Source organism: Oncorhynchus nerka, linkage group LG3 (genome assembly GCF_034236695.1).
Source record: "Oncorhynchus nerka isolate Pitt River linkage group LG3, Oner_Uvic_2.0, whole genome shotgun sequence".
Lineage (NCBI taxonomy): Eukaryota > Metazoa > Chordata > Actinopteri > Salmoniformes > Salmonidae > Oncorhynchus > Oncorhynchus nerka.
This window is the reverse complement of record NC_088398.1, coordinates 45,457,651-45,483,438: the sequence shown is the minus strand read 5'-3', so window position 1 is coordinate 45,483,438 and position 25,788 is coordinate 45,457,651. Positions and strand designations below refer to the sequence as shown.

Sequence of the window (25,788 nt, the reverse complement as noted above, 5' to 3'; positions counted from 1 at the left end):
CACAAAGCTCCTATGGTGTGTTTGTTGGTCTGGATAAAAGAGCTGATTATTAGGGGGGATGGGAAGGGAGGAGATAAAGGCGGGACAATTAATGAAGTAATCACTATGTGGGAAATGTATATACACAAATAATTGGATTTTCTTGATCAAAGACCCCCATGCCGCCTGGAGACCCTGGTATTGGATGCTGTAGTCATCTGATCCTCTTTTTGTAATTAAGGATTTGTAGCACAACCCGATGTGACAATGTAACATTGCTATCTCTGGAGATCTCCTGGCGCATAGCTGTTTGATAACTTCAAGAGGAGTAGCTAATGAGAGCAAATCAAGTCTCAACACAAAGTTAATGTCACTGGGGAAGCGTTTACCTTTTTTCCTAAATATAAATTAAATACTTTTTTATTATAACAAACAATTATGATGTTGATAACGTGTTTCCATGGAACTAAAATGCTCCTGATAGTTTATTAATCAACACATGTCAACTGGCAGACTACAACATGTCTTGGAAGAAGATTACAGTTTATACCCTGGCCTGCTTACAGACATGTCAATGTCAATTTCACTTCACTTCTTTCATTCTTTGATAGTTAACCTCAAAAGCTCATAGTGGTGTCATTTGCGTCCTAGTGTGTAAAGTGAATTTTACGCACTAGTGGCAAAATTGGCTATCGGATAAGTTGAAAGTGATAGAAGCAGTAGCCTGACAACTATATCCCATAGGCTACTTTCAGTAACGAAATGCAACTGTTGTAGCAATTCATTTATGTAACTACCAGAGTATTAACCATAACCTATTTAGATAGCCCTCAATCAGGGGCGGCAGGTTAGCCTAGTGGTTAGAGAGTTGGACTAGTAACCAGAAGGTTGCAAGTTCAAACCCCCGAGCTGACAAGGTAGAACAGGCAGTTAACCCACTGTTCCCAGGCCGTCATTGAAAATAAGAATGTGTTCTTAACTGACTTGCCTGGTTAAATAAAGGTAAAATAAAAATTGATCCAGGTGTCAAGCGTGGCAGATGGAGACATCACCCTCTCTATGTGTGTTTTCTAAAAAGTTGTGCCAGTGTTAGAGACCTGGGAAGGAAGGAGGAGTTCCCATCCGCAAGAAAGTGGAAACAATTTTGAAACCCCCTGCCTGCATCTCTGCCTTGAGCTTGTTGGTCTTTCATGGCCAAGGACCAACCTGGTCTCACATAATTTCATATTATTCTGTACGTAAATCTGAGAAACTGTACAAAAAATGCAACATGTAAAGTGTTGGTCCCTTATTTCATGAGCTGAAATTAAAGATACCAGAAATTTCCCAGAGGCACATAAAGAATATTTCCCTCAAATTCTGTGCACAAATTTGTTTACATTCCCGTTAGTGAGCATTTCTCCTTCGCCAAGATAATGCATCCACCTGACAGGTGTGGCATATCAAGAAGCTGATTAAACAGCATGATCATTACACATGTGCATTGTGCTGGGGACAAGAAAAATGCCACTCTAAAATGTGCAGTTTTGTCACTTAACACAATGCTACAGTTGTCTCAAGTTAGGAGCGAGCGTGCAATTGGCATGCTGACTGCAGGAATGTCCACCGGAGCTGTTGCCAGAGAATTGAATGTTCATTTCTATACCATAAGCCGCCTCCAACGTCGTTTTAGAGAATTTGTCAGTACAACTGGTCTCACAACCGCAGACCACGTGTAACCACGCCAACCCAGGACCTCCACATTCGGCTTCTTCCCCTGCGGGATCATCTGAGACCAGACACCTGGACAGCTGATAAAACTGTGAGTTTGCACAACCAAATAATCTCTGCACAAACTGTCAGAAACGGTCTCAGGGAAGCTCATCTGCATGCTCGTCGTCCTCACCAGGGTCTTGTCCTGATTGCAGTTTGACATCGCAACCGACTTCAGTAGGAAAATGCTCACCTGTACCAGGCAGATGTCAACATTGTTAACAGAGTGCCCCATGGTGGCAGTGGGGTTATGGTATGGGCAGGCATAAGCTAAGGACAATGAAGACAATTGCATTTTATCAATGGCAATTTGAATGCACAGAGATACCATGATGAGATCCTGAGGCCCATTGTCGTGCCATTCATCCGCCGTCATCACCTTCTGTTTTAGCATGATAATGCACAGCCCCCTGTCACAAGGATATGTACAAATTCCTGGAAGCTGAAAATGCCCCAGTTCTTCCATGGCCTGTATTCTCACAAGACATGACACCCATTGAGCATGTGTAGGATGCTCTGGATTGACGTGTACGACAGTGTGCTCCAGTTCCCGCTAATATCTAGCAACTTCATACAGCCATTGAAGAGGAGTAGTACAACATTCCACAGGCTACTACAACAGCCTGATCAACTCTATGCGAAGGAGATGTGTCCCGCTGCATGGGGCAAATGGTGGTCACACTAAATACTGACTGGTTTTCTGATCCACGCTCCTACCTTTAAAAAAAGTTATGTGACCAACAGATGCATATCTGTATTCCCAGTTATGTGAAATCCATAGATTAGGGCCTACTGAATTTATTTAAATTGACTGATTTCCTTAAATGAACTGTAACTCAGTAAAAAAAAATGAAATTGTTGCATGTAGAGTTTTATATTTTTGTTCAGTGTAGTTTGATATGTTACATTTCTTATGGTATGTATTCATTTGTGGATGTCCATATCCCATTCCGTATGACATGTTACGAATTACAATTCGTATTATATGTTACGAATTTGCAAAACGAATTATATGTTACGAATTTACAAAATGCGTTATAAGTTACGAATTTGAAAAACATACAATATGTAACGAATTTACACAACGTATGATATGTTATGAATTTGCAAACGTGTGATATATTACGATATTTTAACTAGGCTAGGTTTTAGGCGTTAGGGTTAAGTTTAGGAGTTAGGTTAAAGGGTTGAGGTTAGGGTTAGTTAAAAGGGTTAAGGTTAGGGTTAGGTGAAGGGTTAAGTTTAGGGTTTGGGTTAGTTAACATGCTCAGTAGTTAAAAATAGTAAGTAGTTTTAAAGTTGCTAATTAGCTAAAATTGTCTGTGATGTGATTCGAACTTGCGACATTTGGGTTGCTAGAGCTTCGCCTTATAATCATCTGTCTTATGTAAACATACGAACCGTAACATATCATACTAAATGGAGTGTCTCGGATTTATGTACAGAATAATACAAAATGCTCTGAGAGCAGATTGCAACAACATCACTATACAAGACCTTATTGGGAGTGTCTCGAATGTACGTATATAATAACACAAAATGCTCTGAGACCAGGTTGCAACAACATAAGCATATAAGACCTTAGTGCCTTCAGAATGACAGAAAGTATTTGGAAATAGATTAAATAAAACAAAGAAACAAACTAAGGTTTTTGTTGTTATAAAGGGATATATTTTTCTAATAGGAATTATAAACCATCTCATTAAGTAACAGCAAAATACATTACTGAAAATAATTTCCAAAACTTTTGTAAAACTGTTGTAGTCTAGTCAACTTCAACTGTAGAGCAATGGAAGTTTTCTTTTATATCAACGCAGTGATCATTATCAGGCTTCCCTGCAGAAACAATCACTGTCCTCTCAAATACTTTGGAGCGGCTGATTTAGAATGAGATCTGTTCCTTTGAAGGGATTAATGTTCCGGTCCTCTCCCACGGCTCTACACACAGTCATGGGGGAAAGGGGGGAGTCCTGTTGGGCCACGCAGAAACCCTGTTTCTCTGCAAAGCCATAGGCTGCTTGCTTGCAAGAGTGGGGAAGCTACACTGAATATATGAAATGAGTTTAGGCCTGATGCCTAAATGAATCGTATTTACAACTATAGTCAATGAAGACCAAGTTACACATGTCAATAAGGATGTAATTTCCTACGCACATTATTGCTGCATAATATAGTGCACAGCAATCTTCATTTTCCAAAAATAATCTCACCACTAATCCACTAAACTATATTGAACTACAAAAGAGACTTCCATAGAACTGGTGTTTGTTCATATAAAATTAAAACATGGCTTGAGGAAGAGCAAGTGCCTTATTGTTTTTACATTAATTCTATTAGTGTACTGCATTTACAACCAACAATAAGTAACTCAAATTCAAATATTCATATAGTTTGATATTCTATATAGTCTAAAAACATACATTAATGGCATAAAAACGGTCTATAACTATGAATGCATCTTGTACTGTACATGTGACCTGGGTAGATGCCTGTGTGGTAGGCCTACTGACAGTTCAAACAAAAGGCAAAGATTTGAGTAATGTTGTATCTTTGATTTGTTTTAATCACTTTATTAGAATGGTAAAAAACAATGTTGATACAAAGAAAGATAGTGAGAACATGTACGTGTAAAATCAGTATGCAGCGAGTTCACCAAAAAATGCCTATCTGCAAGTACTACTGGCTACAACTGATTCCACATGGGGGTGAATTACAAGTTTACAATAAGCTGCTATTTGACATTATACTGTATAGAGTGGAATACATTGAAAAAATAATAGCAATTAAAGCCAGCCATTACACTAAAGGTGACTTAAGGTAAATGATTTAGCACGAGTTGTATGATAAACCATGCTATTTACAATTTCATATCAAGTTCATGTTTTTGGATAAGTGACATCAACGAAGACTATTGATCATGGCCTTCACAATCACTTTTTTGGGGCAATTCATATTGCTAATCAAAATGCAGAAACGTAAACACACAATCACTTAAGAAAAGAACAGCTTTCACATCCACTTACAGGAAAATAAATCATCCATGGTCATTACAATATACAGTACAATTCAAGTCGGACAAAATATACAGTTCTTTTTGGTTGACGTCAGGTTTAAAGAAAGCAATCTGTAAAAGAAAGAGAGACCAAGCCAGTTTACAATATGTCATAAATTCCTTTTGTATTACTTGAACATAGTTGACTTCAAGTCCAGAGAATTAAGACATGGAAATTAAACACTGAAATGCTTTTTCAGAGGACAGAGGGGTCATTTCCAGGCACAATGGCTTATAGACACAATGGCTTATTTCATCTATATACAACATTTTTGACTATTCACTTTTATTCAAAGGGCATGTTTCACATTTCAGGAACAAGTATTCCCTCCAAAATTGCGAATATGTGGTGTAAGTGAAAGTGTAGTTGCATCCGGTCTTATAGCATTGAACACATTGACAGTTAGAACTGCAGCTGTGAAGGAGTTGGGGGGTAATGCCACAACATGAACCCCTTTTTAACTATTCATATTCTCTGGACAGTTGGGAGAGAAAACAGGTTCCACATCTGTCTCACACGAGAGACATGAGAGGCAGAGAGAGGGGGGCTGAGAGGGAGAAAGCAAGAGAGGCGCTCGAGGCTACTGGATACTTGAGCCGCTATAATGGCGTCTCCTATGAGAAAACATCTGTGAATTTCCTCAGTGATCTACAACAAAGTGTAACTCAGAGCAGTCACTCAGCAGACCTTTGAAGTTGCTCTCTGACAGAAAGCTGCCATTGTTCACAGCCCCCAACATAGAAGAGCTCCAACTTTGGTCTCACTAATATTCAAGATTTTCCCTGCAATGCGATACAACTCTCGTTTCTCCCCCAACCTATGAAGAAGAGGATCTCTGCATTTTCAAAAGCAAAGCCATGGCAATGTGCAGGCTGGCCCGAGGTCAAGGAAGGAGGGACAGGTCATTTCACCTACTCAGCCCACCCTGCGTGTGGTAATCCAGCCCTCCCATAATAATTCTCAGGGTCACAGCCTGATCTGCCAGGAAAGATGAGGAACAGAGATATCATATCAGGAGGCAATTAGGCTGAGTGATATGCCAGCCAGGGACAAGAGCACATCTTGCAGACGAACTTACTGCATGTGAAAGTTCTCACTACTCAGATATGAGCAGATTCACATGTGGTCGAGGCAATACAACATGTAGAAAGACTAGCTTGTCTAACTTCATAATGTAGAAACATTGTGTAATGTTCTTACTTATATACAGTACCATTCAAAAGTTTGGACACACCACCTCATTCAAGGTTATTTCTTTATTGTTACTATTTTCTATGTTGTAGAATAATAGTGAAGACATCAAAACTATGAAATAACACATATGGAATCATGTAGTAACCAAAAAAGTGTTGAACAAATCAAAATACATTTTATATTTGAGATTCTTCAAAGTAGCCACCCTTTGCCTTGATGACAGCTTTGCACGCTCTTGGCATTCTATCAACCAGCTTCATGAGGTAGTCACCTGGAATGCATTTCAATTAACAAGTGTGCCTTGTTAAAAGTTAATTTGTGGAATTTCTTTCCTTCTTAATGCGTTTGAGCCAGTTGTGTTGTGACACGGTAGGGGTGGTATTCAAAAGAAACCCCTATTTGGTAAAAGACCAAGTCCATATTAAGGCAAGAACAGCTCAAATAAGCAAAGAGAAATGACAGTGAATCATAATTTTAAGACATGAAGGTCAGCCAAAACGGAACATTTCAAGAACTTTTAAAGTTTCTTCAAGTGCAGTCGCAAAAATCATCTAGCACTATGATGAAACTGGCTCTCATGAGGACTGCCACAGGAAAGAAAGACCCAGAATTACATTTGCTGCAGAGGATAAGTTAATTAGAGTTACCAGTCTCAGAAATTGCAGCCCAAATAAATTCTTCACAGAGTTCAAGTAACAGACACATATCAACATCAACTGTTCAGAGGAGACCGCGTTAATCAGGTCTTCATGGTCAAATTGCTGTAAAGAAACCACTACTAAAGGACACCAGTAAGAAGAAGAGACTTGCTTGGGCCAAGAAACATGAACAATGGACATTAGACCAGTGGAAATCTGTCCTTTAGTCTGATGAGTCCAAATTTGAGATTTCTGGATCCAACCACCATGTCTTTGTGAGATGCAGAGTAGGTGAACAGATGATCTCCGCTTTTGTAGTTCCCACCGTGAAGCATGGAGGAGGAGGTGTTATGGTGTGGGGGTGCTTTGCTGGTGACACGGTCTGTGATTGATTTAGAATTCAAGGCACACTTAACCAGCATGGCTACCACAGCGTTCTGCAGCGATACACCATCCCATCTAATTTGTGCTTAGTAAGACTATCATTTGTTTTTCAACAAGACAATGACACAACACACCGCCTGTGTAAGGCTGTGTAAGGGCTACTTGACCAAGAAGGAGAGTGATGGAGTGCTGCATCAGATAACCTGGCCTCCACAATCAGCCAACCTCAATCCAATTGAGATGGTTTGGGATGAGTTGGACCGCAGAGTGAAGGAAAAGCAGCCAACAAGTGCTCAGGCTATGTAGGAACTCCTTCAAGACTGTTGGAAAAGCATTCCAGGTGAAGCTGGTTGAGAGAATGCCAAGAGTGTGCATCAAGGCAAATGGTGGCTACTTCGAAGAATCTCAAATATAAAATATATTTTGATTTGTTTAACACTTTTTTTGGTTACTACATGATTACATACGTGTAATTTCTCCGTTTTGTTGTCTTCAAAATAATTCTACAATGTAGAAAAAAAAAGAAAAAAACCCTGGCATGAGTAGGTTTCTCCAAACCTTTGACTGGTACTGTATATGTGTTATACTATATCTTGTGTCATAAGAAGTGGACATTTTTTCTTATAAAAGCTTACATTTCAACCAGTCAAGTCACGGATGCATCGGATGTGAATGTGATCTACAGTAAAATCAGGTTGTTTCATGAAGCACCAGGTGACAGGATCCTATTTCTCTTGGCGGTGGCAGAAAGACACATTTCCCCATTTTGCCTCCCAAACTACAACAAGGCCGCAGTGATTCTCACACCGTTTCCCGCCAAGCGTTTATTCTATGGCAGCTGGTCACACCATCTGGGCCGAGCAGTGCCGAGGCAAAACAAAACAGGTTACACCTTTGGCCATGCCAAGTCTGCTTGTGCCCCCGTTCAGTCCACAAACTGAGAGAGGCTAATCAGAATTTCATGCTCTGATTTGTCAAGCCCCATTCCAACAAAACAACTTTTTAGGTAAACACATTTTGTAGGATACAGGATGAATGTGGTTTCCTTACGCTGTTTTGTATATTCCATTGCTAGCTTAAAACCCCTTACACTCGTGAGAATTGGCCTATATGGATAGGGCTACATTGAAATGTTAATTACAGAAGAAATATAAAAATCATATGCATAACCATGGTTGCAATTAAAATGGGAACAGTTTGGAGATTATGGGAAAATGATTAGACTAAAGGTGAGGACACAACAGCTCACCCGAGACAAGACTGATTCCAAACATTACATTGTTGATTTTATGTGCATTTCACATGTACTGTACTTTTTGCTACATTTGTTAATAACGAAAAGTGAAAATACTCTGGATACATCCAGTAACATGATAAGAATATTATTGGATAATTTGGGGTAGGTGCAACATAAGAGAAAAAAATGATAAGGGTTTGAGTGAGAGGTCAAACTGGGGTTTCCAAGTGGCCACACAACTCCCCAAAGTGTACACATCTCCAAAGTTATTTCAATACATTCTTATGACTCAAAGACGAGTCTTCAACTATGAGGTGCTTTTGGGGTGGGGTGGGGTGGGGGGGTGGGGGGGCTCTCCTAGCTGTGCCATTGAGGAACTAGAGCAAGCACACTTGTAGTTGTTTTGTTTGGAACAGCCCTGCATCCCCCGCCTACACACAATTACTGTTGTTGTTTTAAGCAATCCAAAAACAGTCCATTATAACCCGCAATCTGGGTCAGGTGGGCATAATTTGAAAGCTTGTTCCTTTTGCCAACATGACTAGCTAAATGATCAAATATGACATTGTTAGGCTTTCACAAGGCAATTCAGAGAAGCAGATTTTGGTGCACATAGAATGACGTCATGAGTGCATTCAGATGCGTGGGCCGCGGCTAAATGTTCTTCACATTACAACAAACATAGGCTCATTCTGTCCAGGACAGCCCGGGGTATAACGCCATGTCATCTTGTACATCAAACATAATGATCATAAATGTTGACACTGTATTACATGAGTTTTATGATATGGAAATGGGAAGTGAACGTTTGGACGTGTTTGGATCGCTTATATGACATCAAAGCGGTATTTATTATAATCTTCAACGTCTCATGTTTTAAAATAAATCTAGTCCTCAAAATGTACAGCATTTCCCCAACTAAGACAACAAAACATTTGCAAATGTTGCCCAATTAGCAGGAGGATGGCTCTCAAGTTAACGACGGCTGTCAGTCAAAACCCATGCAGGGCTGTGAAGCGGAGACCCTGAGCTCTGACATCATGTATACCATGTTACTGTGTAGCCACTGCTTTCCAATTTAGGAGCTTATCAGTGCTAGAATCTGCCATTTTCAACCTGTATACAGGTACAAATGTAGAGGGCACGTTTCTCAAGTAAGAGTCTTCTGAGGAGAACCGGTCATTAGCTACCCAAATTACAGGGAAAAACTTTCCAGGAAAGGTCCTCTCTATCCCATCATGCATACATTTTCTATTCATGCATTTTCTATTCATGCAAATGTGAGCATCTCAACTGTGCATAGAATGCCCTCAACAAATTGCAGGTGTGAGGAAGCTGAAACAAAAGCCACTGTAACCCTAATGGCATCCCTTGTCATTAAGATGCCTTTGATGTGTGTACTCAACAGACTCTTTTATCTCCTTCTTCCCTCTATCCCTCTTTACTCTGTATTCTCTCTCCCTGGCTCAACCAGTTTCTTTATTAATGCACTCTTCAGGGAATGTTCTTTTGCACAGAACCCTCAACACATCTGACATCTGTTTGACATTCATGCCTGCCCATTTCTTCAATCATTAGCTTGCTAAGAGCACCATAGAGTAAGGTAAGACTTCAACACACCTGTTCAGCCCACAATGCACCCCCACCCCACCAAAGTAGAAGAAAAACAATATCACCAAAAAACACACTAAAATGACAAATTAAAAGCCCTGACATAAGCCGTAACTTAAGATAGAAATGCATGATCATATTCAAATTATTACCATATGTCTACTTGGGTCCCTGTTGAAATTCTTTAATGCAAAGCTAAACATCTGTATATCAAAAGCACATAAACTTAATTAAAACAGAGTGTGTCTGCAAAGACTGCTGAAGAAACATTGATATTCAAAAACTCTCCCTTTGAACTCAAAGGATATAGAAACAGGACAATGTTGGCTTAATCGTGTTTGCTCTTTGAAGTAAGACATCACTATTAGTAAAACATCACTATTAGGAGAAAAGGTAAACGTGCCTGCTGTGGAAAATAAAAGCTTTTCATAATTTGTAAAGGCTGTAGCTTGAGATATCAGATAGGTGGTGGTAGTATGATACTTAGCTGATATGAATGTTTCTAGGCTGGCTGTAGGTAAAAAAAAAACAACGTTATTTAATTAGGCAAGTCAGTTAAGAACAAATGGTTATTTACAGCCAAACCCTAACCCAGACGACGCTGGGACAATTGTGCGCCACCCTATGGGACTCCCAATCACGGCCGGTTGTGATACAGCCTGGAATCGAAACAGGGTCTGTAGTGACGCATCTAGTACTGAGATGCAGTGTCTTAGACCACCGCGCCACTCAGGAGCCCTGTGTTTGGAGCAAATAGTTAAAATGGCAAGAATAACATCAGTGGTAATGTTAACCACATTAAAGGAATCCTCTGTTCCACCAGATGCAGGCAGATTTAACGATGGAAAAACAAAAAAGGGAGCTGGGTTTTATAAAGAGGTAATAAACAAAACAGGTGGCAGACCTCAAGCCTTTACCTGTCACACACACACACACACACACACACACACACACACACACACACACACACAGAGTCTGGTTGGTGTCCACCTCTCCGTCCAACACCACCACGGCTACTTTGGCAGGCATATTCTAAGCTAAGAACAAACGGTGTAACATCGTTTACCATATGACACATAATCAAGTACCCAAGCTTGTTACATCCACAGCTCACCTCCTCTCATATGCTCAGGCAGACAATCAGCCAGGGACTTGATTTGGCAGAGAGAAAGAGGGAAAGTAACACCCACTTACAGCACCATATGTTACCACAGTCCAACCTTGTTATTAAAACTAGTAAGCCTATTTGAAATTCCTCTCCATGGTTAAACAGGGCCAAAATAATCAAGGGAGCACGATCACACTTAATTGATTCAGTGTACTTTTAAGACGATCTATTGGGTGCTGTGGTGACCTATTTCAGCCGGTCTTCAGAGGAACGAAATATCCCCAGTAAGGGGGTAATGCACAACTAGTATTATAATTACTGCTGGATCCGTTGCTGCACAACCGGAGGTGAAGTGCTTTTGAACTAACTGCACAATCGCCAAAGCCACATTATACTGAGGCCAATGATTCTTGGGGTATTTTTCTTGCAATTTCCATATGAAATACTCTCAGCGCAGTGTTGAAATGTAAAATTACCAAGGCACAAGGCGAGACCCAGATGCAGACACAGCAGGCAGATGGTTGGAGTCTTACAACGTAATCCAAAGGGTTACAGACTCCAGAAACAGGCAAGGGTCAAAAACCGGGAGGACTAGAAAAAGGAGAATAGCAAAAGGAGTACGGGAAAAACACACTGGTTGACTTGACTAAACATACAAGACGAACTGGTAGAGAGAGACAGGAAACACAGGGATAAATATACTGTCGAAAATAAGTGACGCCTAGAAGGGGTGAAGACAATCACAGGAACAGGTGAAAGATCAGGGCATGACAATACACCCCCCCAGGTCTTGGTTGGTCCGGCTCCGACTGACCGTTAGTTTGGGGATGGAATCCGGATGACAGGCTGGCCGACGACCCAATAAGGTTGCAGAATGCCTTCCAGAATTGAGATGAGAACTGAGGACCCCGATTGGAGACCATGTCTACTGGGAGTCCATAGATCCAGAAGACATGCTGCACCATAAGCTGGTCCGTCTCCTTGGCAGAAGGTAGTTTGGGGAGAGGGATGAAATGGGCGGTCTTGGAGAACCAATCAACTACCATCAGGTTTGACAGTGTTGCCATCACATGGAGGGAGACCAGTGACAAAGTCCAGAGATATATGAGACCAGGGACGATGATGGACCGGTAGTGACTGAAGGAAGCCAGAAGGAGCTTGCCGCGGAGTCACTTATTCTTTTATTCTGAGCACACACTGTGCATGCTGCGACGAATGCAGAGACATCAGGAACCATTGTGGGCCACCAAAAACATTATCGGAGGAAGGCTAGTGTACGACGGGACCCTGGATGACAGGTCAGCCTGGAGGAATGAGCCCATTACAGGACCAGGGACTGGACAGGATTAGGGACACACAGCTGGTTAGCCGGGTCCCCTTCAGGTCTAGGCTGGGAGAGTTGTGCTTCGCGGACCAGGTTCTCAATTATCCCAATCCGCAGTGGCAGCAAGGCATGAGGTAGGGAGAATGGTTTCAGAGGTCGATGGTGTGGCAGAGGAACTGTATAGGCGGGAGAGGACATCAGGCTTCACATTCTTTGACCCTGGGTGGTAGGAGATGGTGAAGTTAAATCTGGTGAACAGGAGGGCCCACCGGGCCTGCGTGGAGTTGAGGCGCTTGGCTGTATGGAGATATTCCAAGTTTTTATGGTCGGTCAGGACCAGGAATGGCTGTTCTGCTCCTTCCAGCCAGTGCCTCCACTCTTCCAACGCCATCTTCACCACCAGCAGTTCTCGGTTGCCAACATCGTAGTTCGTTTCAGCAGGGTTGAAACGACGGGACAGGAAGGCACAGGGATGAAGCTTCTGGTCCTGGGTAGATTGCTGGGACAGGACGGCCCCCACTCCAACATCCGAAGCATCCACTTCCACCACAAATTGCGCGAGGGGTCCGGATGGATGAGGATGGGTGCTGTTGTGAACCGATGCTTCAGGTCCACAAAGGCCTTGTCGAAAGACCTTGAACAGTATCTTGGGAGAGGTGAGTGCCGAGAGGGGGGCCACCAGTGTGCTGTAGTCCCGAATGAAACGGCAGTAGAAGTTTGCAAACCCAATAAAAAATTGCAACTGCACCCTGGACGTTGGTTGAGGCCAATCCACCACGACTCTTGATAGTAATGTCATTAAGTCCACGGTAGTCAATGCACGGACGCAGGGTCTTGTCCTTCTTCTCCACAAAGAAAAACCCTGCGCCAGCAGGAGATGCAGACGGATGGACGGCCCCAGTGGCCAGAGAGTCCTCTATGAACTCCTCCATATCTTTGGTGTCTGGTCCAGACAGAGAATACAATCGACCCGAGGTGGTGTAGTGCCTGGGAGAAGATCAATGGCACAATCATAAGGACGGTGCGGGGGAAGGGAAGTAGCACGTGCCTTACTGAACACTTCCAGGAGGTCATGGTATTCTGTGGGGATAGCAGAGACATCTACAGTCTTGCTAACATCCTGAGGAAGACGACTTGAGGATGGCTGTGCTGCTTGAAGGTAGTGGGAATGGCAAAATGGGCTCCAACCCAGGATGGAGCTTATGGTCCAATCAATCATCGAATTGTGCTTTTGAAGCCAGGAAAATCCCAATACAACCGGAACATGGGGAGATGCAATGAGGAGGAACTGTATTGTCTCACTGTGGCTACCAGAAACCCATAATTGAATGGGCACAGTACTATGAGTGACTTCCCCTATAGAGTGGCCGTCCAGTGCCCTAGCGTTCATTGGCACAGAGAGAGGCTGAGTGGGAATACCAAGCTCCGAAGCTATCGTGGCTATCATCCATAAAACTTTCATCAGCCCCAGAGTCAATGAGCACTCAGAGAGACTTAGATTGGTCTCCCCACAGCACAAGAGCAAAAAGAGGGGTGTGCGGGTGATGGGAATTAGGGAACTCCCAGTCTGACTCACCATAGTACTGGTACCTACTAGAGACAAGAGTTTCCTAATAGGGCAGGTAGCTATAAAATGTCCTGCCCCTCCACAGTACAGACAACAGTTATTATTCATCCTTCGTGAGCGTTCCCCAACTGACAACCTAGCTCTTCCCAATTGCATAGGCTCAGGAGTATCCAAGTCACCCGTCGTAGATTCCCGAGGGGGCTCAGGTGGCTTCGAATCTTCTCGGAAGAGCTGCCTTCGGAAACTTGCGAATTTCCTTGGAGGTGAGCACGCCATGGCGGGTGCACAAGTGTGCCCGAGACTAGACCTCCTTTCACTCTTACGTTCCCTTAGACGTCCATCAATTTTAATGGTAAGGGCGATAAGGGAGTCGAGATCCATCGGCAATTCCCGAGCAGCTAGCTCATCCTTTATCTCCTCAGATAATCCGCGCAAAAAAGTATTGAAAAGAGACTCCAGATTCCAGGCACTCTCGGCGGCCAACGTGCAAAAATCAACCGCGTAGTCTGCCACACTGTGGGAGTTTTGACATAAGTCAAGCAGTTTACTGGCCACCATTCTCCCGGAAACCGGAGGCTCAAATACCTTTCTCACTTCTGCCATGAATTCCTCCAGATGACCACAAATGGCAGATTGTTGCTCCCAAACTGCCGTAGACGAGGAGAGCGCCCTTCCCGACATTAGCGTAATAATATACGCTATATTCAATCTGTCTGAAGGAAACGAAGATGGCTGTCAAAAATAAGTGAGCACTGAGAAAGAAAACCCTGGCAGGTACCAGGATTCCAAGAATATCGCTCCGGAGGAGGTAAGCGGGGTTCTCGGGGACCCGGGATAGGCTGTACAAACTCACCACAGATAGGGTAAAAATTACTGGGTGATTTAAGTTTTTCAGAGGAGGCAGGCAGCCTCTGAGCTAACTCCCTGAATTGCTCCATAATAGCCTTTAACCCATGGTTGTGGCGTTCCGTCAAGGACCTGAGCCCTTCCAAAAGGCCCTGTACCAACTCCTCATGTCTCCTAATGGTGGCTCCCTGCAGGGAGACAACATGGCGGAGCTGGTCCAAGTCTGCTGGGTCTGTCATGGCCAGTTCGTACTATCAAGGCACAAGGTGAGACTCAAATGCAGACACAGGAGGCAGATGGTTGGAGTCTTACAATGTTTAATAATCCAAAGGGGTAGGCAAGAGATTGGTCGTGGACAGGCAAAGAGGTCAAAACCAGATCAGAGTCCAGGAGGTACAGAGTGGCAGACAGGCTCGTGGTCAAGGCAGGCAGAATTGTCTAGCAGGCAGGTACAGAGTCCAGAAACAGGCTAGGGTGAAAACCGGGAGGACTAGAAAAAGGAGAATAGCAAAAGGAGTACGGGAAGTACACGCTGGTTGACTTGACTAAACATACAAGACGAACTGGCACAGAGAGACAGGAAACACAGGGATAAATACACTGGGGAAAACAAGTGACACCTGGAGGGTGTGGAGACAATCACAGGAACAGGTGAAACAGATCAGGGCGTGACAAAAATACTGTAATACAATGTACCAATATTTCTTAAATAATAAAATAAAAAAATTAATAAACAATATCAACTATTAATTTTAATGTCAATATTTGTGGTCAAATTATATCAGAGATTGAGTCTCAGACTTAGTACACTGTTGTACATTCCCTTACTTTGACATACTTCATTCAGCCAAAGTTTCAATCTAAAAGGGAATCTCATTTGTAACTTCTCTGGTAGAAGAGATTTACAAATTGAATCAAAAAGTATGTTTCTTTCTTTGACATTAGAGGAACTAAGCAGATCTTATTGGGACTTGAAATTTGGTCCGACAAGAGTAAACTCTTTTCTATAGCTGCCACTCATCAAGACTGGATTCTGACTTATTAATAGCCAATAATCTTTCAATTCATTTTTTAAGCAGGCATGAATAACATTATTAGTGTATATAAGTATAGTATGTCTCACAATGTGAAAGAAAGACACAGCTAACTGTTAAACGTTTGATATCCCACAAAACCTGAATGCAACTCGATTTAGTTCTGACCCTTACGGTATGTAGTCTTACTCACCGATGGCCACCTAAAGCTTCTGAAACCAGAGTAAACCCTGTACTGTCTGTGGATGGTCCTGCTATCTAGACAGAGCTCTAATGTTTTCCCCGCTGAGTACAAGGGATCTTCAGTCATACCACCCTACTCTTCCTATTAAGATCAGAATCTCAGCTTGGGCCCTGGGGTGTCAACAAAAGGAGATGCAGTAAATGATATGCAAATCAGGGGGGGGAAAAGCACTACAGATCAACTTGCCAGCCCTGCATTTCCGACACATCTTAAAAGGAAATTTCTATACTTTGGGTGAAATTCAGAGTTACGACTAGCTCTCTGTTTGCTTTTAGACAGGAAATGTTTTAGAGGTTCTAGTACACAGCATATACCACTCACTCCTTGGTATAATGATAATCACATATTGCAACCATCATTGAAAAATTCACTGCAAAATGGTCAAAGTATAACATTGACTTTTCACGTGATATCTCTATGCTCTCAATGCAGCTTTTCAGCGAGGAGACTTGAACTGTAACACGTAGTTTATTATACCACAGTGAACAGAGAATTGATTCAGTGACCATTAAATGTTTACAACTTTATGAACACTGCACTGACTGAGGATGATGGGTACCTGTCTTGTTCTCAGAGTCTGGTTCCATGCCAGATTTCCATCTGAGCTCTAATTTGGCCCGAGCTTGCTGTTAATGGAGTCTTGGTCTATTGTGAAACGTTCAGTGACAATTAAACTTTATAGAAAAAAAACATGATTCAATATATATATTTCTCTGCCACAAAACAGCAGTGTCATTTTCATGTACCATTTGTCAGGATTTTGAAAGACAAATATTTTTCCTAAGATAAGTCTCTTGTGTGAACCAGATAGAAAAACAAGCCTGAAGACGATTGAACGACACCATAACTAATCCCTACATTACTGGAGCCTATCTGCCTAAATTGAGAGGTGTGTGGGGGAGGTGGCAATGTACAAGGAACTGCTAATGAAAACATGGTAGCAGAACTATATTCAACAAGCTTAACTGTGGCGTTTGTGTTCATCCAAATATACACATACAAGGGGAGCATCATTAGTAATTATTTTAAACGAATAGACATTTACTCTGGTCTCTTGTACATCACTGGCCCTTGTTATACATGGTGCATATGGAGGAAATGTTATTTCAGTATGTGTCTGGCTAGTGCTCTTTGACTCGTACCGGTTGACAGGGGTTGTAAGACTCAGCTCTGACTGACGAGTGGCCCTCTTGACAGGGTGGGAGGGGGCCCGGTCAAATAGTCTTCCTCAGGGATTGATTCCACCGTTGACAATAATTTGTAGTACTCATCCTCTCCATCCAGTACTTTGATTTGGCTGTGATGTTCAAGACAGGGAGGGTATGAGGGAAAATAGACTGCTCTTCTAAAATGCCTCTGACCAGAAAAAGCAGAACATTTCACTTAAATAAGAGCAATGATATCTAACAAAGATAAGGCAGTGAGGAGTTAACCTGGTAGACTATAAAACCAGGCTTTCATTTACAAATACAAGTCAGACCATCAACAATTAAAATTAGCATGCTGACAAAGCCTTAATATGTAGCCCTCTCTACTGACACAAATGAGCTTGTAAAAAGCTCTGCTATTTTCAGCACTCCATTTACATGATAGGAAAACAAAATCCATCTCTGGATTCTTCTATTCCACAAAGGGCCTGCTCTGTTTAGAGTTGCTGTAAGTAGGAAAGCAGTTATTTACCCAAGTTTTCTCGGCTTCCTCTTGCTCCCCTGGTAATCCAGAGTTCTCTGTGGAAAGGGCCAAGAGCACAGTCAAAAAGATGAGCAGAGAGTCATTCATTTTTAATTCAAAGTGATTTTGTGTTGAATGCGAGCAGATGCTGATAATATCAGAAGCATAATTTTTTGGGATCAAAGGGCTCAAGTGAGCCTGATGAAGCATGCATCTTGCTCAGCTTTGATAAACCACATCAATTATTCACCGTGAAGGCAGACATCCTGACATGAAAGCAACAGATAAAGAACATAAGCACATGTTCAAGACAAGAGGCAGAGACGCGTGGGGTTGGGGCTCGAGGGTCTGGCACAGGTAGATTTAATTGTATTATCATCTGGAACCAAAGTCAGACAAAGGACTTTATCGCCACTTTGAACTCACATTTAGCTGGTTGTAATAAAGACTGTCTTCAGGGCTGTTCAGCAGTTTGGGCTGCTGGCCCCGCCGGCGAGGGGTTCGCTGCTGCAGCTTGAGCACTGGACCTGCAACAGAGACAAATCACTGAGAAACAGCACAGTAACAACACTCCAGCACTGATACACAGTGTGGTAACAGCCCCAATGGATAACCACTACACACTGAGATGCATTCAGATTGCACTGGAACAAAACACAATGAGGTAACAAACCTCACATCAAATGATAAAGGCATAAAAACCATAAAAGCTGTAAAAGACGAGGTGAAAAGCAAATATTCCCACAGTCATGTCAATGGGGTTTATTCCCCTCTATGGGACTCGAGGAAAACCAAGCTCTCAGAGCTAACTATGCCAATATGGCATGAGCAGATCAATGACTCAAATTCAGATCCACTTCTTGAAGCAGAAGACTGTAGCCTTGCCAATTTCATGTTGTTTTCTTTTCATGTTCAAAGCCGCATGATTGTTACTATTTATTATTCATAATGGTGATATAGCATGGTAGGCTTTTGCAATAGATAATGACCCAGCTTACACAATCACCTGATCAATCAAGCATGAGACAATTTAAATATTTTCTACAACTCTATGACCAAGTTTCAAGATTTCAGAGTTGAAAAAAAAAAAAAAGTGTTTTAAAACTCAGACACCTTTACAACGAAGCATCTATTTTTAATGCCAGACAGCGTTTCATCTTCTACCCTTCGTTTTGGGTGAGACAGGACATTCCTTCATCATCTCCTGTTACTTCAGCTTCCCAACCTTGACTAAAGCTGCATTTACTTTTTGCAGCTTAACACTACTTTGTACTCACTTTGAACAGACCTCATCACATCTCAATCCTATACATCAAAGCTCAAGAGTTTTTTCCTCCGCTCCTTCTGCTTTCTTGATGTTATTCAAACCAGTGTAGATTTACTAAATTCACACAACCTTGAAAATGCCCATGGAGATGCTGTCATTTCTATGTCTGCACTTCTAATGTAGATATTTTGTTTATCAGGGAGCAGTCAGAAAGATCTCTTGTCCCAAAGAGTCAGGGCACAACTTCTCTCCAATGCTGTTGTTTATAGATATATAAACAGGGTGGAGAGAATCAACCTTCTTCATTAAAAACAAAACGTAAGGTTCCTTGCGTAACCCTGGTTCTCTGATATTATGAACGAGATATCTCACATAGAGGTTCGCTAGGACCGCCTACTCTCTTGGAAGTACCTATCAAAAGCGTCTGTTGGAGACAGACAGGTAGAGTGGAGGATGAGGGGAGACCCTCACTTCCATTAAAGGAGCCACTTTCCCGCTCTCTGGTTCTTCTCAAGCATGTTTCTCTTGCTCACGCTCATGCAAGCAGGGGAATGTGGTGAGATATCTCACTCATAATATCAGAGAACTGGGGTTAAGCAAGTAACCTTAAGTTCTCTTTCAATTATTAGTTTTGATATCTCACATGTGGGTATATGGCCAATTCCCGTATCACAAAACATGCTCGCCGATGCCAGCGTAGTCACAACATCAGCATCTCTCGGTGGTGCTGAAAAGGTGCAGAGACAACCCAATGGGGAAAAACCTCATAACAAAGTAAGGGGAAGCCCAATATAAGATGCATACAATCTCAGTTGAATGAGAAATGCCCCAAAAAACAGAGGATGCTCTCTTTACTAGCGAGCCTTTCCAGGCCCCTTCGAAGGCTTTCACCCTCGCTTTGTAAATAAATATTATGGTCCCCATGATCTAGCAGGATATCATTGAAAAGGGAACAGCGTTGCCCAATGAGCGAAGAGCATAACACCCTTGCCCGAGCACTCCTACAATCCAAGTTAAAGCGAACTGCACGTACTGGACGACGACTAGGGCGCCCTTCTAGGGAAGGCAATACGTGAAAAGCCATAGGCTCCAAGGTGCAACAATGGGGGAAAAAGTCCTGCAAAGCGCATAGGACCATGGAAAACGGAGTGTAGGGAGGAACAATCTGCCTTGTCACAACTTCTCCATGACAAAAACCAACTGTAAAACAGTAAAACAGAGAGTGCACCAACTGTAAAACAGAGAGTGTACAAAATGGGCTGGCACTCTTTCCCAAGAGTTGTGGGCCTGTCTCTTTCCTTTTTTCGTTCTCTCTCATTGGCTATGCCCCGAAGACTAAAGCATCTGAGTTCACTAGGGCAGGGGTTCCCAAACCTTTTCACTCGGGTCCCCTTCCAGCATTGGGGAACATCCCGCGCCCACCTGCGTGTGCGTGCACGCGCAACGTCTATTTCTTATATATTTTTTTTGTTTTAATTTTATTATTATAATTTTTTCCTACCCCTTTTTTCTCCCCAATTTCGTATCCAATTGGTAGTAGTTACAATCTTGTCTCATCGCTGCAACTCCCGTACGGAATCGGGAGAGGCGAAGGTCGAGAGCCATTCTGTTACGGGTGTGTACGGGAGGCGAGGTCAGGTGCAGGAGAGCAGAGTAGAGTTAACAGGCGCACTTTTATTCCGGTCAATAAATAAGCACAAAATGACATCAAAGTGCCCAAAACATGGAACATGAACAAAAGCCTAGTACGTGAACATACCCACATAACAATAAACAATTACACACAAAGACATGGAGGAGAACAGAGGACTAAATACATGCAGTGTGATTAGATACTGAAACCAGACAAAACAAATAGACATATGAAAAATGGAGCGGCGATGGCTAGAAAGCCAGTGACGTCGATCGCCGAACACCGCACGAACAAGGAGAGGAGCCGACTTCAATCGAAGTCGTGACACATGCGTCCGCCGAAACACACCCAACCAAGCTGCACTGCTTCTTGACACAATGCCAATCCAACCCGGAAGCCAGCCAAGACAAGGATATCCCTGGCGGCCAAACCCGGATGATTCTGCATCTTTGTTGCATTCTTCACATATGATTTGGCACAGTATTTGCAAATGTACACAGCTTTTCCTTCTACATTAGCGCCCGTGGCATTTTCCTGTAAAGACTAGAACAAAAATTCAATTCCACGTACAGATAAATAGTTAAGCAGTTAGATTAAACAACTCCTTTGTAAGATAAATGTTTTCAAATGAAACATGTATGGAAACAGGTGAATTAACACTCAGTTAGCAGGCTCAAGCAAGCTAAAACCCACATGGTAGCAAAAACTAGCAGAAATTGTTAACAAGTTAAAATGATTTAAACACACTTTGCTGTAGGCTGCTATTTACCAGTAAACAAAAAATCATGTATGTCACCCCACCCAGTACTGTAATCAAAACTTATCAGAAAGCATGTAGACCTTGGCTCAGACAGTGTAGTAGTGTGGGCTCAATAGTGCAAGATCTTGAGAATCAGCTGTACATGTGATGGAAAAGTGCACTGCACATGTGATGGAAGAATGCACTGTGCTTGCAGAGGGTTGAAAATCCATTGAATTGGGGATAGTTTAACCAAAACATGCCACAAGACCTAGAATTGCCTTATGTGTATCCCACAAAAAGGGTTCACTCTTATAACCTAACTTTTTTGATGAATTTAAGCAAAATTCCTCAAATTCCAGGGCTTAACTTCCATTGAAAATTTCTGGAAATTTCCAGGAAAGTTTCTGAACCTTTGTAACTCTAGTCTGGATAGATGCGGGAAGCGAGCTCTCTCAGAACAGAGCAGCCAGCGCCATGAAGGAAGATGTCAGGTAATATAGGAAGAAGGAAACACCTGCAGCGCAGTATTCCTTATACTTGGCAGTAGGACAGCTACATAACTGGTATGTCTTGGCCCTGCTCCATGGGTGGTCAAGAGTTGTTAACCAGCTACTCACTCCCATAAGATGGGGAGGCAGAGCAAGCAGTGGCCCGGTTGCATGAACCAATCGCAGTGAAATAAAAAAGGACGAGGAAAGCAGAATTTTTGTGGACTCGGGAGTACCCTTTTCATCCAGAGAGTAAAGTAAGGAATTACTAAACTGACTGTTCTCTTGCTCAATGGAGAGTGTTCTTCATAACAGAGCCAAGTCGTCTTTGCCAAGCAGAGGAAAAAAAACGCCCCTCAGTATCCGTGGTGGAAAAAGTACCCAATTGTCATACTTGAGTAAAAGGAAATATACCTTAATAGAAAATATATCAAGTACAAGTGAAAGTCACCCAGTAAAATACTACTTGAGTAAAAGTATTTGGCTTTAAATATACTGTAGGTATCAAAAGTAAATGTAATTGCTAAAATATACTTAAGTATCAAAAGGAAAAGTATAAATAATTTCAAATTCCTTATATTAAGCAAACCAGACTGCACGATTATTATTATTTTACATTTTTTGTGGGTAGTGAGTCCGCCAGATCAGAAGCTGTAGAGATGACCAGGGATGTTTTTTTCTTTAAGAACAAATTCTTATTTTCAATGACAGCCTAGGAACAGTGGGTTAACTGCCTGTTCAGGGGCAGAACGACTGTAACGGTTTTCTTCCATTGAAGGAGAGGAGGACCAAAATGCAGCGTGGTTAGAGTTCAACATGTTTAATTAAGATCATACACGAGAACACTACAAAATACAAAACAACAAATGTGAAAACCGAAACAGTCCTATCTGGTGCAATGACACGAAGACAGAAGACAACCACCCACAAAGTACCCACAGAATATGGCTGCCTAAATATGGTTCCCAATCAGAGACAACGATAGACAGCTGCCTCTAATTGAGAACCAATCTAGGCAACCATAGACTTACAATCTACCTAGAAAGGAAACAGCCCCATAAACATACAAAAAACCCTAGACACAAACTCCTAGACCAGGCAAAACAAATAAATCCCCCATGTCACACCCTGACCTTACCAAAATAATAAAGAAAACAAAGAATACTTAAGGCCAGGGCGTGACAACAGCAGATTTGTACCTTGTCAGCTTAGGGATTTGAACTTGCAACCTTCCGGTTACAAGTTCACCGCTCTAACCACTAGGGTACCTGCCGCCCAAATGCTCAATTGATAAGTGTGCAAAATTGACTATTTTCCTTTCCTGCTAAGAATTCAAAATGTAACGAGTACTTTTGGGTGTCAAGGAAAATGTATGGAGTAAAAAGTACTTTATTTCTTTAGGAATGCAGTGAAGTAAACGTAAAAGTTGTCCAAAAAAATCATTTTTTTAAATTTCACCTTTATTTAACCAGGTAAGCTAGTTGAGAACAAGTTCTCATTTGCAACTGCGACATGGCCAAGATAAAGCATAGCAGTTCGACACATACAACAACACAGAGTTACACATGGAATGAACAAAACATACAGTAAATAATAGAGTAGAAAAAAGAAAAACAAAGTCTATATACAGTGAGTGCAAATTAGGTCAAACAAGGGAGTTAAGGTAATAAATAGGCCATGGTGGCGAAGTAATCACAATATGGCAATTAAACACTGGAATGGTAGATGTGCTAAAGATGGATGTGCAAGTAGATATACTGTGGTGCAAAAGGAGCAAAAATAAATAAATACAGTATGGGGATGAGGTAGATAGATGGGCTGTATACAGATGGGCTATGAACAGGTGCAGATGGGCTATCTGTGAGCTGCTCTGACAGCTGGTTCTTAAAGCTAGTGAGGGAGATGGGAATCTCCAGCTTCAGTGATTTTTGCAGTTCGTTCCAGTCAGTGGCAGCAGAGAACTGGAAGAAAAGGCGACCAAAGGAGGAATTGGCTTTGGGGGTGACCAGTGAGATATACTTGCTGGAGCGCGTGCTACGAGTGGGTGCTGCTATGGTGACCAGCGAGCTGAGATAGGGCGGGGCTTTACCTAGCAGAGACTTGTAGATAACCTGTAGCCAGTGGGTTTGGCGACGAGTATGAAGCGAGGGCCAGCCAACGAGACCGTATAGGTCGCAGTGGTGAGTAGTGTATGGGGCTTTGATGGCAAAACGGGTGGCACTGTGATAGACTACATCCAGTTTGCTGAGTAGAGTGTTGGAGGCTATTTTATAGATGACATCGCCGAAGTCAAGGATCGGTAGGATGGTCAGTTTTACGAGGGTATGTTTGGCAGCATGAGTGAAGGAAGCTTTGTTGCGAAATAGGAAGCCGATTCTAGATTTAATTGTTGATTAGAGATGCTTAATGTGAGTCTGGAAGGAGAGTTTACAGTCTAGCCAGACACCTAGGTATTTGTAGTTATCCACGTATTCTAAGTCAGAGCCGTCCAGAGTAGTGATGCTGGATGGGCGGGCAGGTGCGGGCAATGTTCGGTTGAATAGCATGCATTTATTTTTATTTGCGTTTAAGAGCAGTTGGAGGCCACAGAAGGAGAGTTGTATGGCATTGAAGCTCGTCTGGACGTTAGTTAACACAGCGTCTAAAGAAGGGCCAGAAGTATACAGAATGGTGTCATCTGCGTAGAGGTGGATCAGAGAATCACCAGCAGCAAGAGCGACATCATTGATGTATACAGAGAAGAGAGTCGGCCCGAGAATTGAACCCTGTGGCACCCCCATAGAGACTGCCAGAGGTCTGGAAAGAGATATTGTCTCTAGAAATAGCATTTAAACCAGGTGATGTCACTGCGTGTGTGTGAGGTGGAACTAAATTGTTAGCCGAGGCATGTTGAGCAGTGCTAGAGGCTCTATAGTGAAATAAAACAATAGTTACAAACCAGAACAGCAATCGACACGGCATGGTGACGTTAGGGAAAGGCATGCGTAGCCGGGTGATCATACAAGTCCAGTGCGTGGCTTCAGGCAGCTAGCGGCACGGGGCTAGCAGGCTAACAGAAAGGCCTTAGAGAGATGATGCGATGGAGGAAAGTCTGTTGTGGCCCCCTCGTGCAGTTACATCAGTGGACGGATCAGCAGAGCTCTGTGTGGTAAACCAGGCCAATTGGTAAAATATGTATAGTGGAAGAAATATGTCCGAATACAGATACCACAAAAAACTACTTAAGTAGTACTTTAAATTACTTTTTTACTTAAGTACACCATCCTTAGCTGCCAGGGCTGCGCCCTAGGTTGGCCGACCTAGGAGGAATAGCAGTGATCACAGGACTCGAGAGCCTTCTGGGCATGTTCCTTAGCCAAACAATTGATGCATAGAGGGTGGGAATCTTTCCCAGCAATCATGGAGCCGCAAGCACAAGACCGTGGGGGTTCAAGTGCTAGGATTGTCCCGGGGCAGGATAGCAGTCACCATTGCGAGGGAAAAGGCTTGTTAGGGGGACCAAGCAATGCCTGTTGCAAGAACAACGTGTAGACGACGTAGGCTAGCAAGTTTGAAGTCCTGCGGCTTATGGCTAGCAAATAGTATCTTATATAAATGGCGTACCAAGCTAGCTAGTTATGAGCCTTGCCTCTAAGCTAGCCAACCTCACTAGCATACCCTACCAGCAACACGATAGCACTGCTAGCTCTGCTCTCTCGTCTAGTTTAACCTACAGTGCCTTCAGAAAGTATTCATACTCCTTGACTTTATGCAGGTTCTGTTGTGTTATAGCCTGAATTCAAAATTGATAAAACATTTTTTTTTCTCTCACCAATCTTCACACAATACCCCATAGCGGCAAAATGAAAACATGTTTTTAGACATTTTTGCAAATTTATTGAAAAATAACTACAGAAATTCTAATTTACATAAGTATTCACACCCCTGAATACTTGTTAGAATCACCTTTGGCAGCGATTACAACTGTAAGTCTATTCTGTACAGGCTTCCTTCTTTTCAGTCTGTCAAATAGGTTA

The 25,788-nt window shown here is 42.5% G+C and overlaps 1 protein-coding gene across 4 annotated transcripts in view; it reads right to left on the bottom strand.

Annotated features, from left to right (window-relative positions):
* Positions 1-4,274: 4,274 nt before the first annotated feature.
* Positions 4,275-25,788, bottom strand: part of myo3b (myosin IIIB) — a 107,215-nt gene continuing 85,701 nt past the window's right edge. For all 4 annotated transcript variants that reach the window (XM_029633478.2, XM_029633484.2, XM_029633487.2 and 1 more), the window contains 4 exons: positions 18,069-18,169; positions 17,652-17,698; positions 17,114-17,268; positions 4,275-4,855 (listed from right to left, as the gene is read on the bottom strand). In XM_029633478.2, coding sequence (XP_029489338.1) covers positions 17,136-17,268; positions 17,652-17,698; positions 18,069-18,169 — 281 coding nt within the window. In that variant the 3' untranslated portion in view covers positions 4,275-4,855; positions 17,114-17,135. The remainder of the gene's footprint in view (positions 4,856-17,113; positions 17,269-17,651; positions 17,699-18,068; positions 18,170-25,788) is intronic.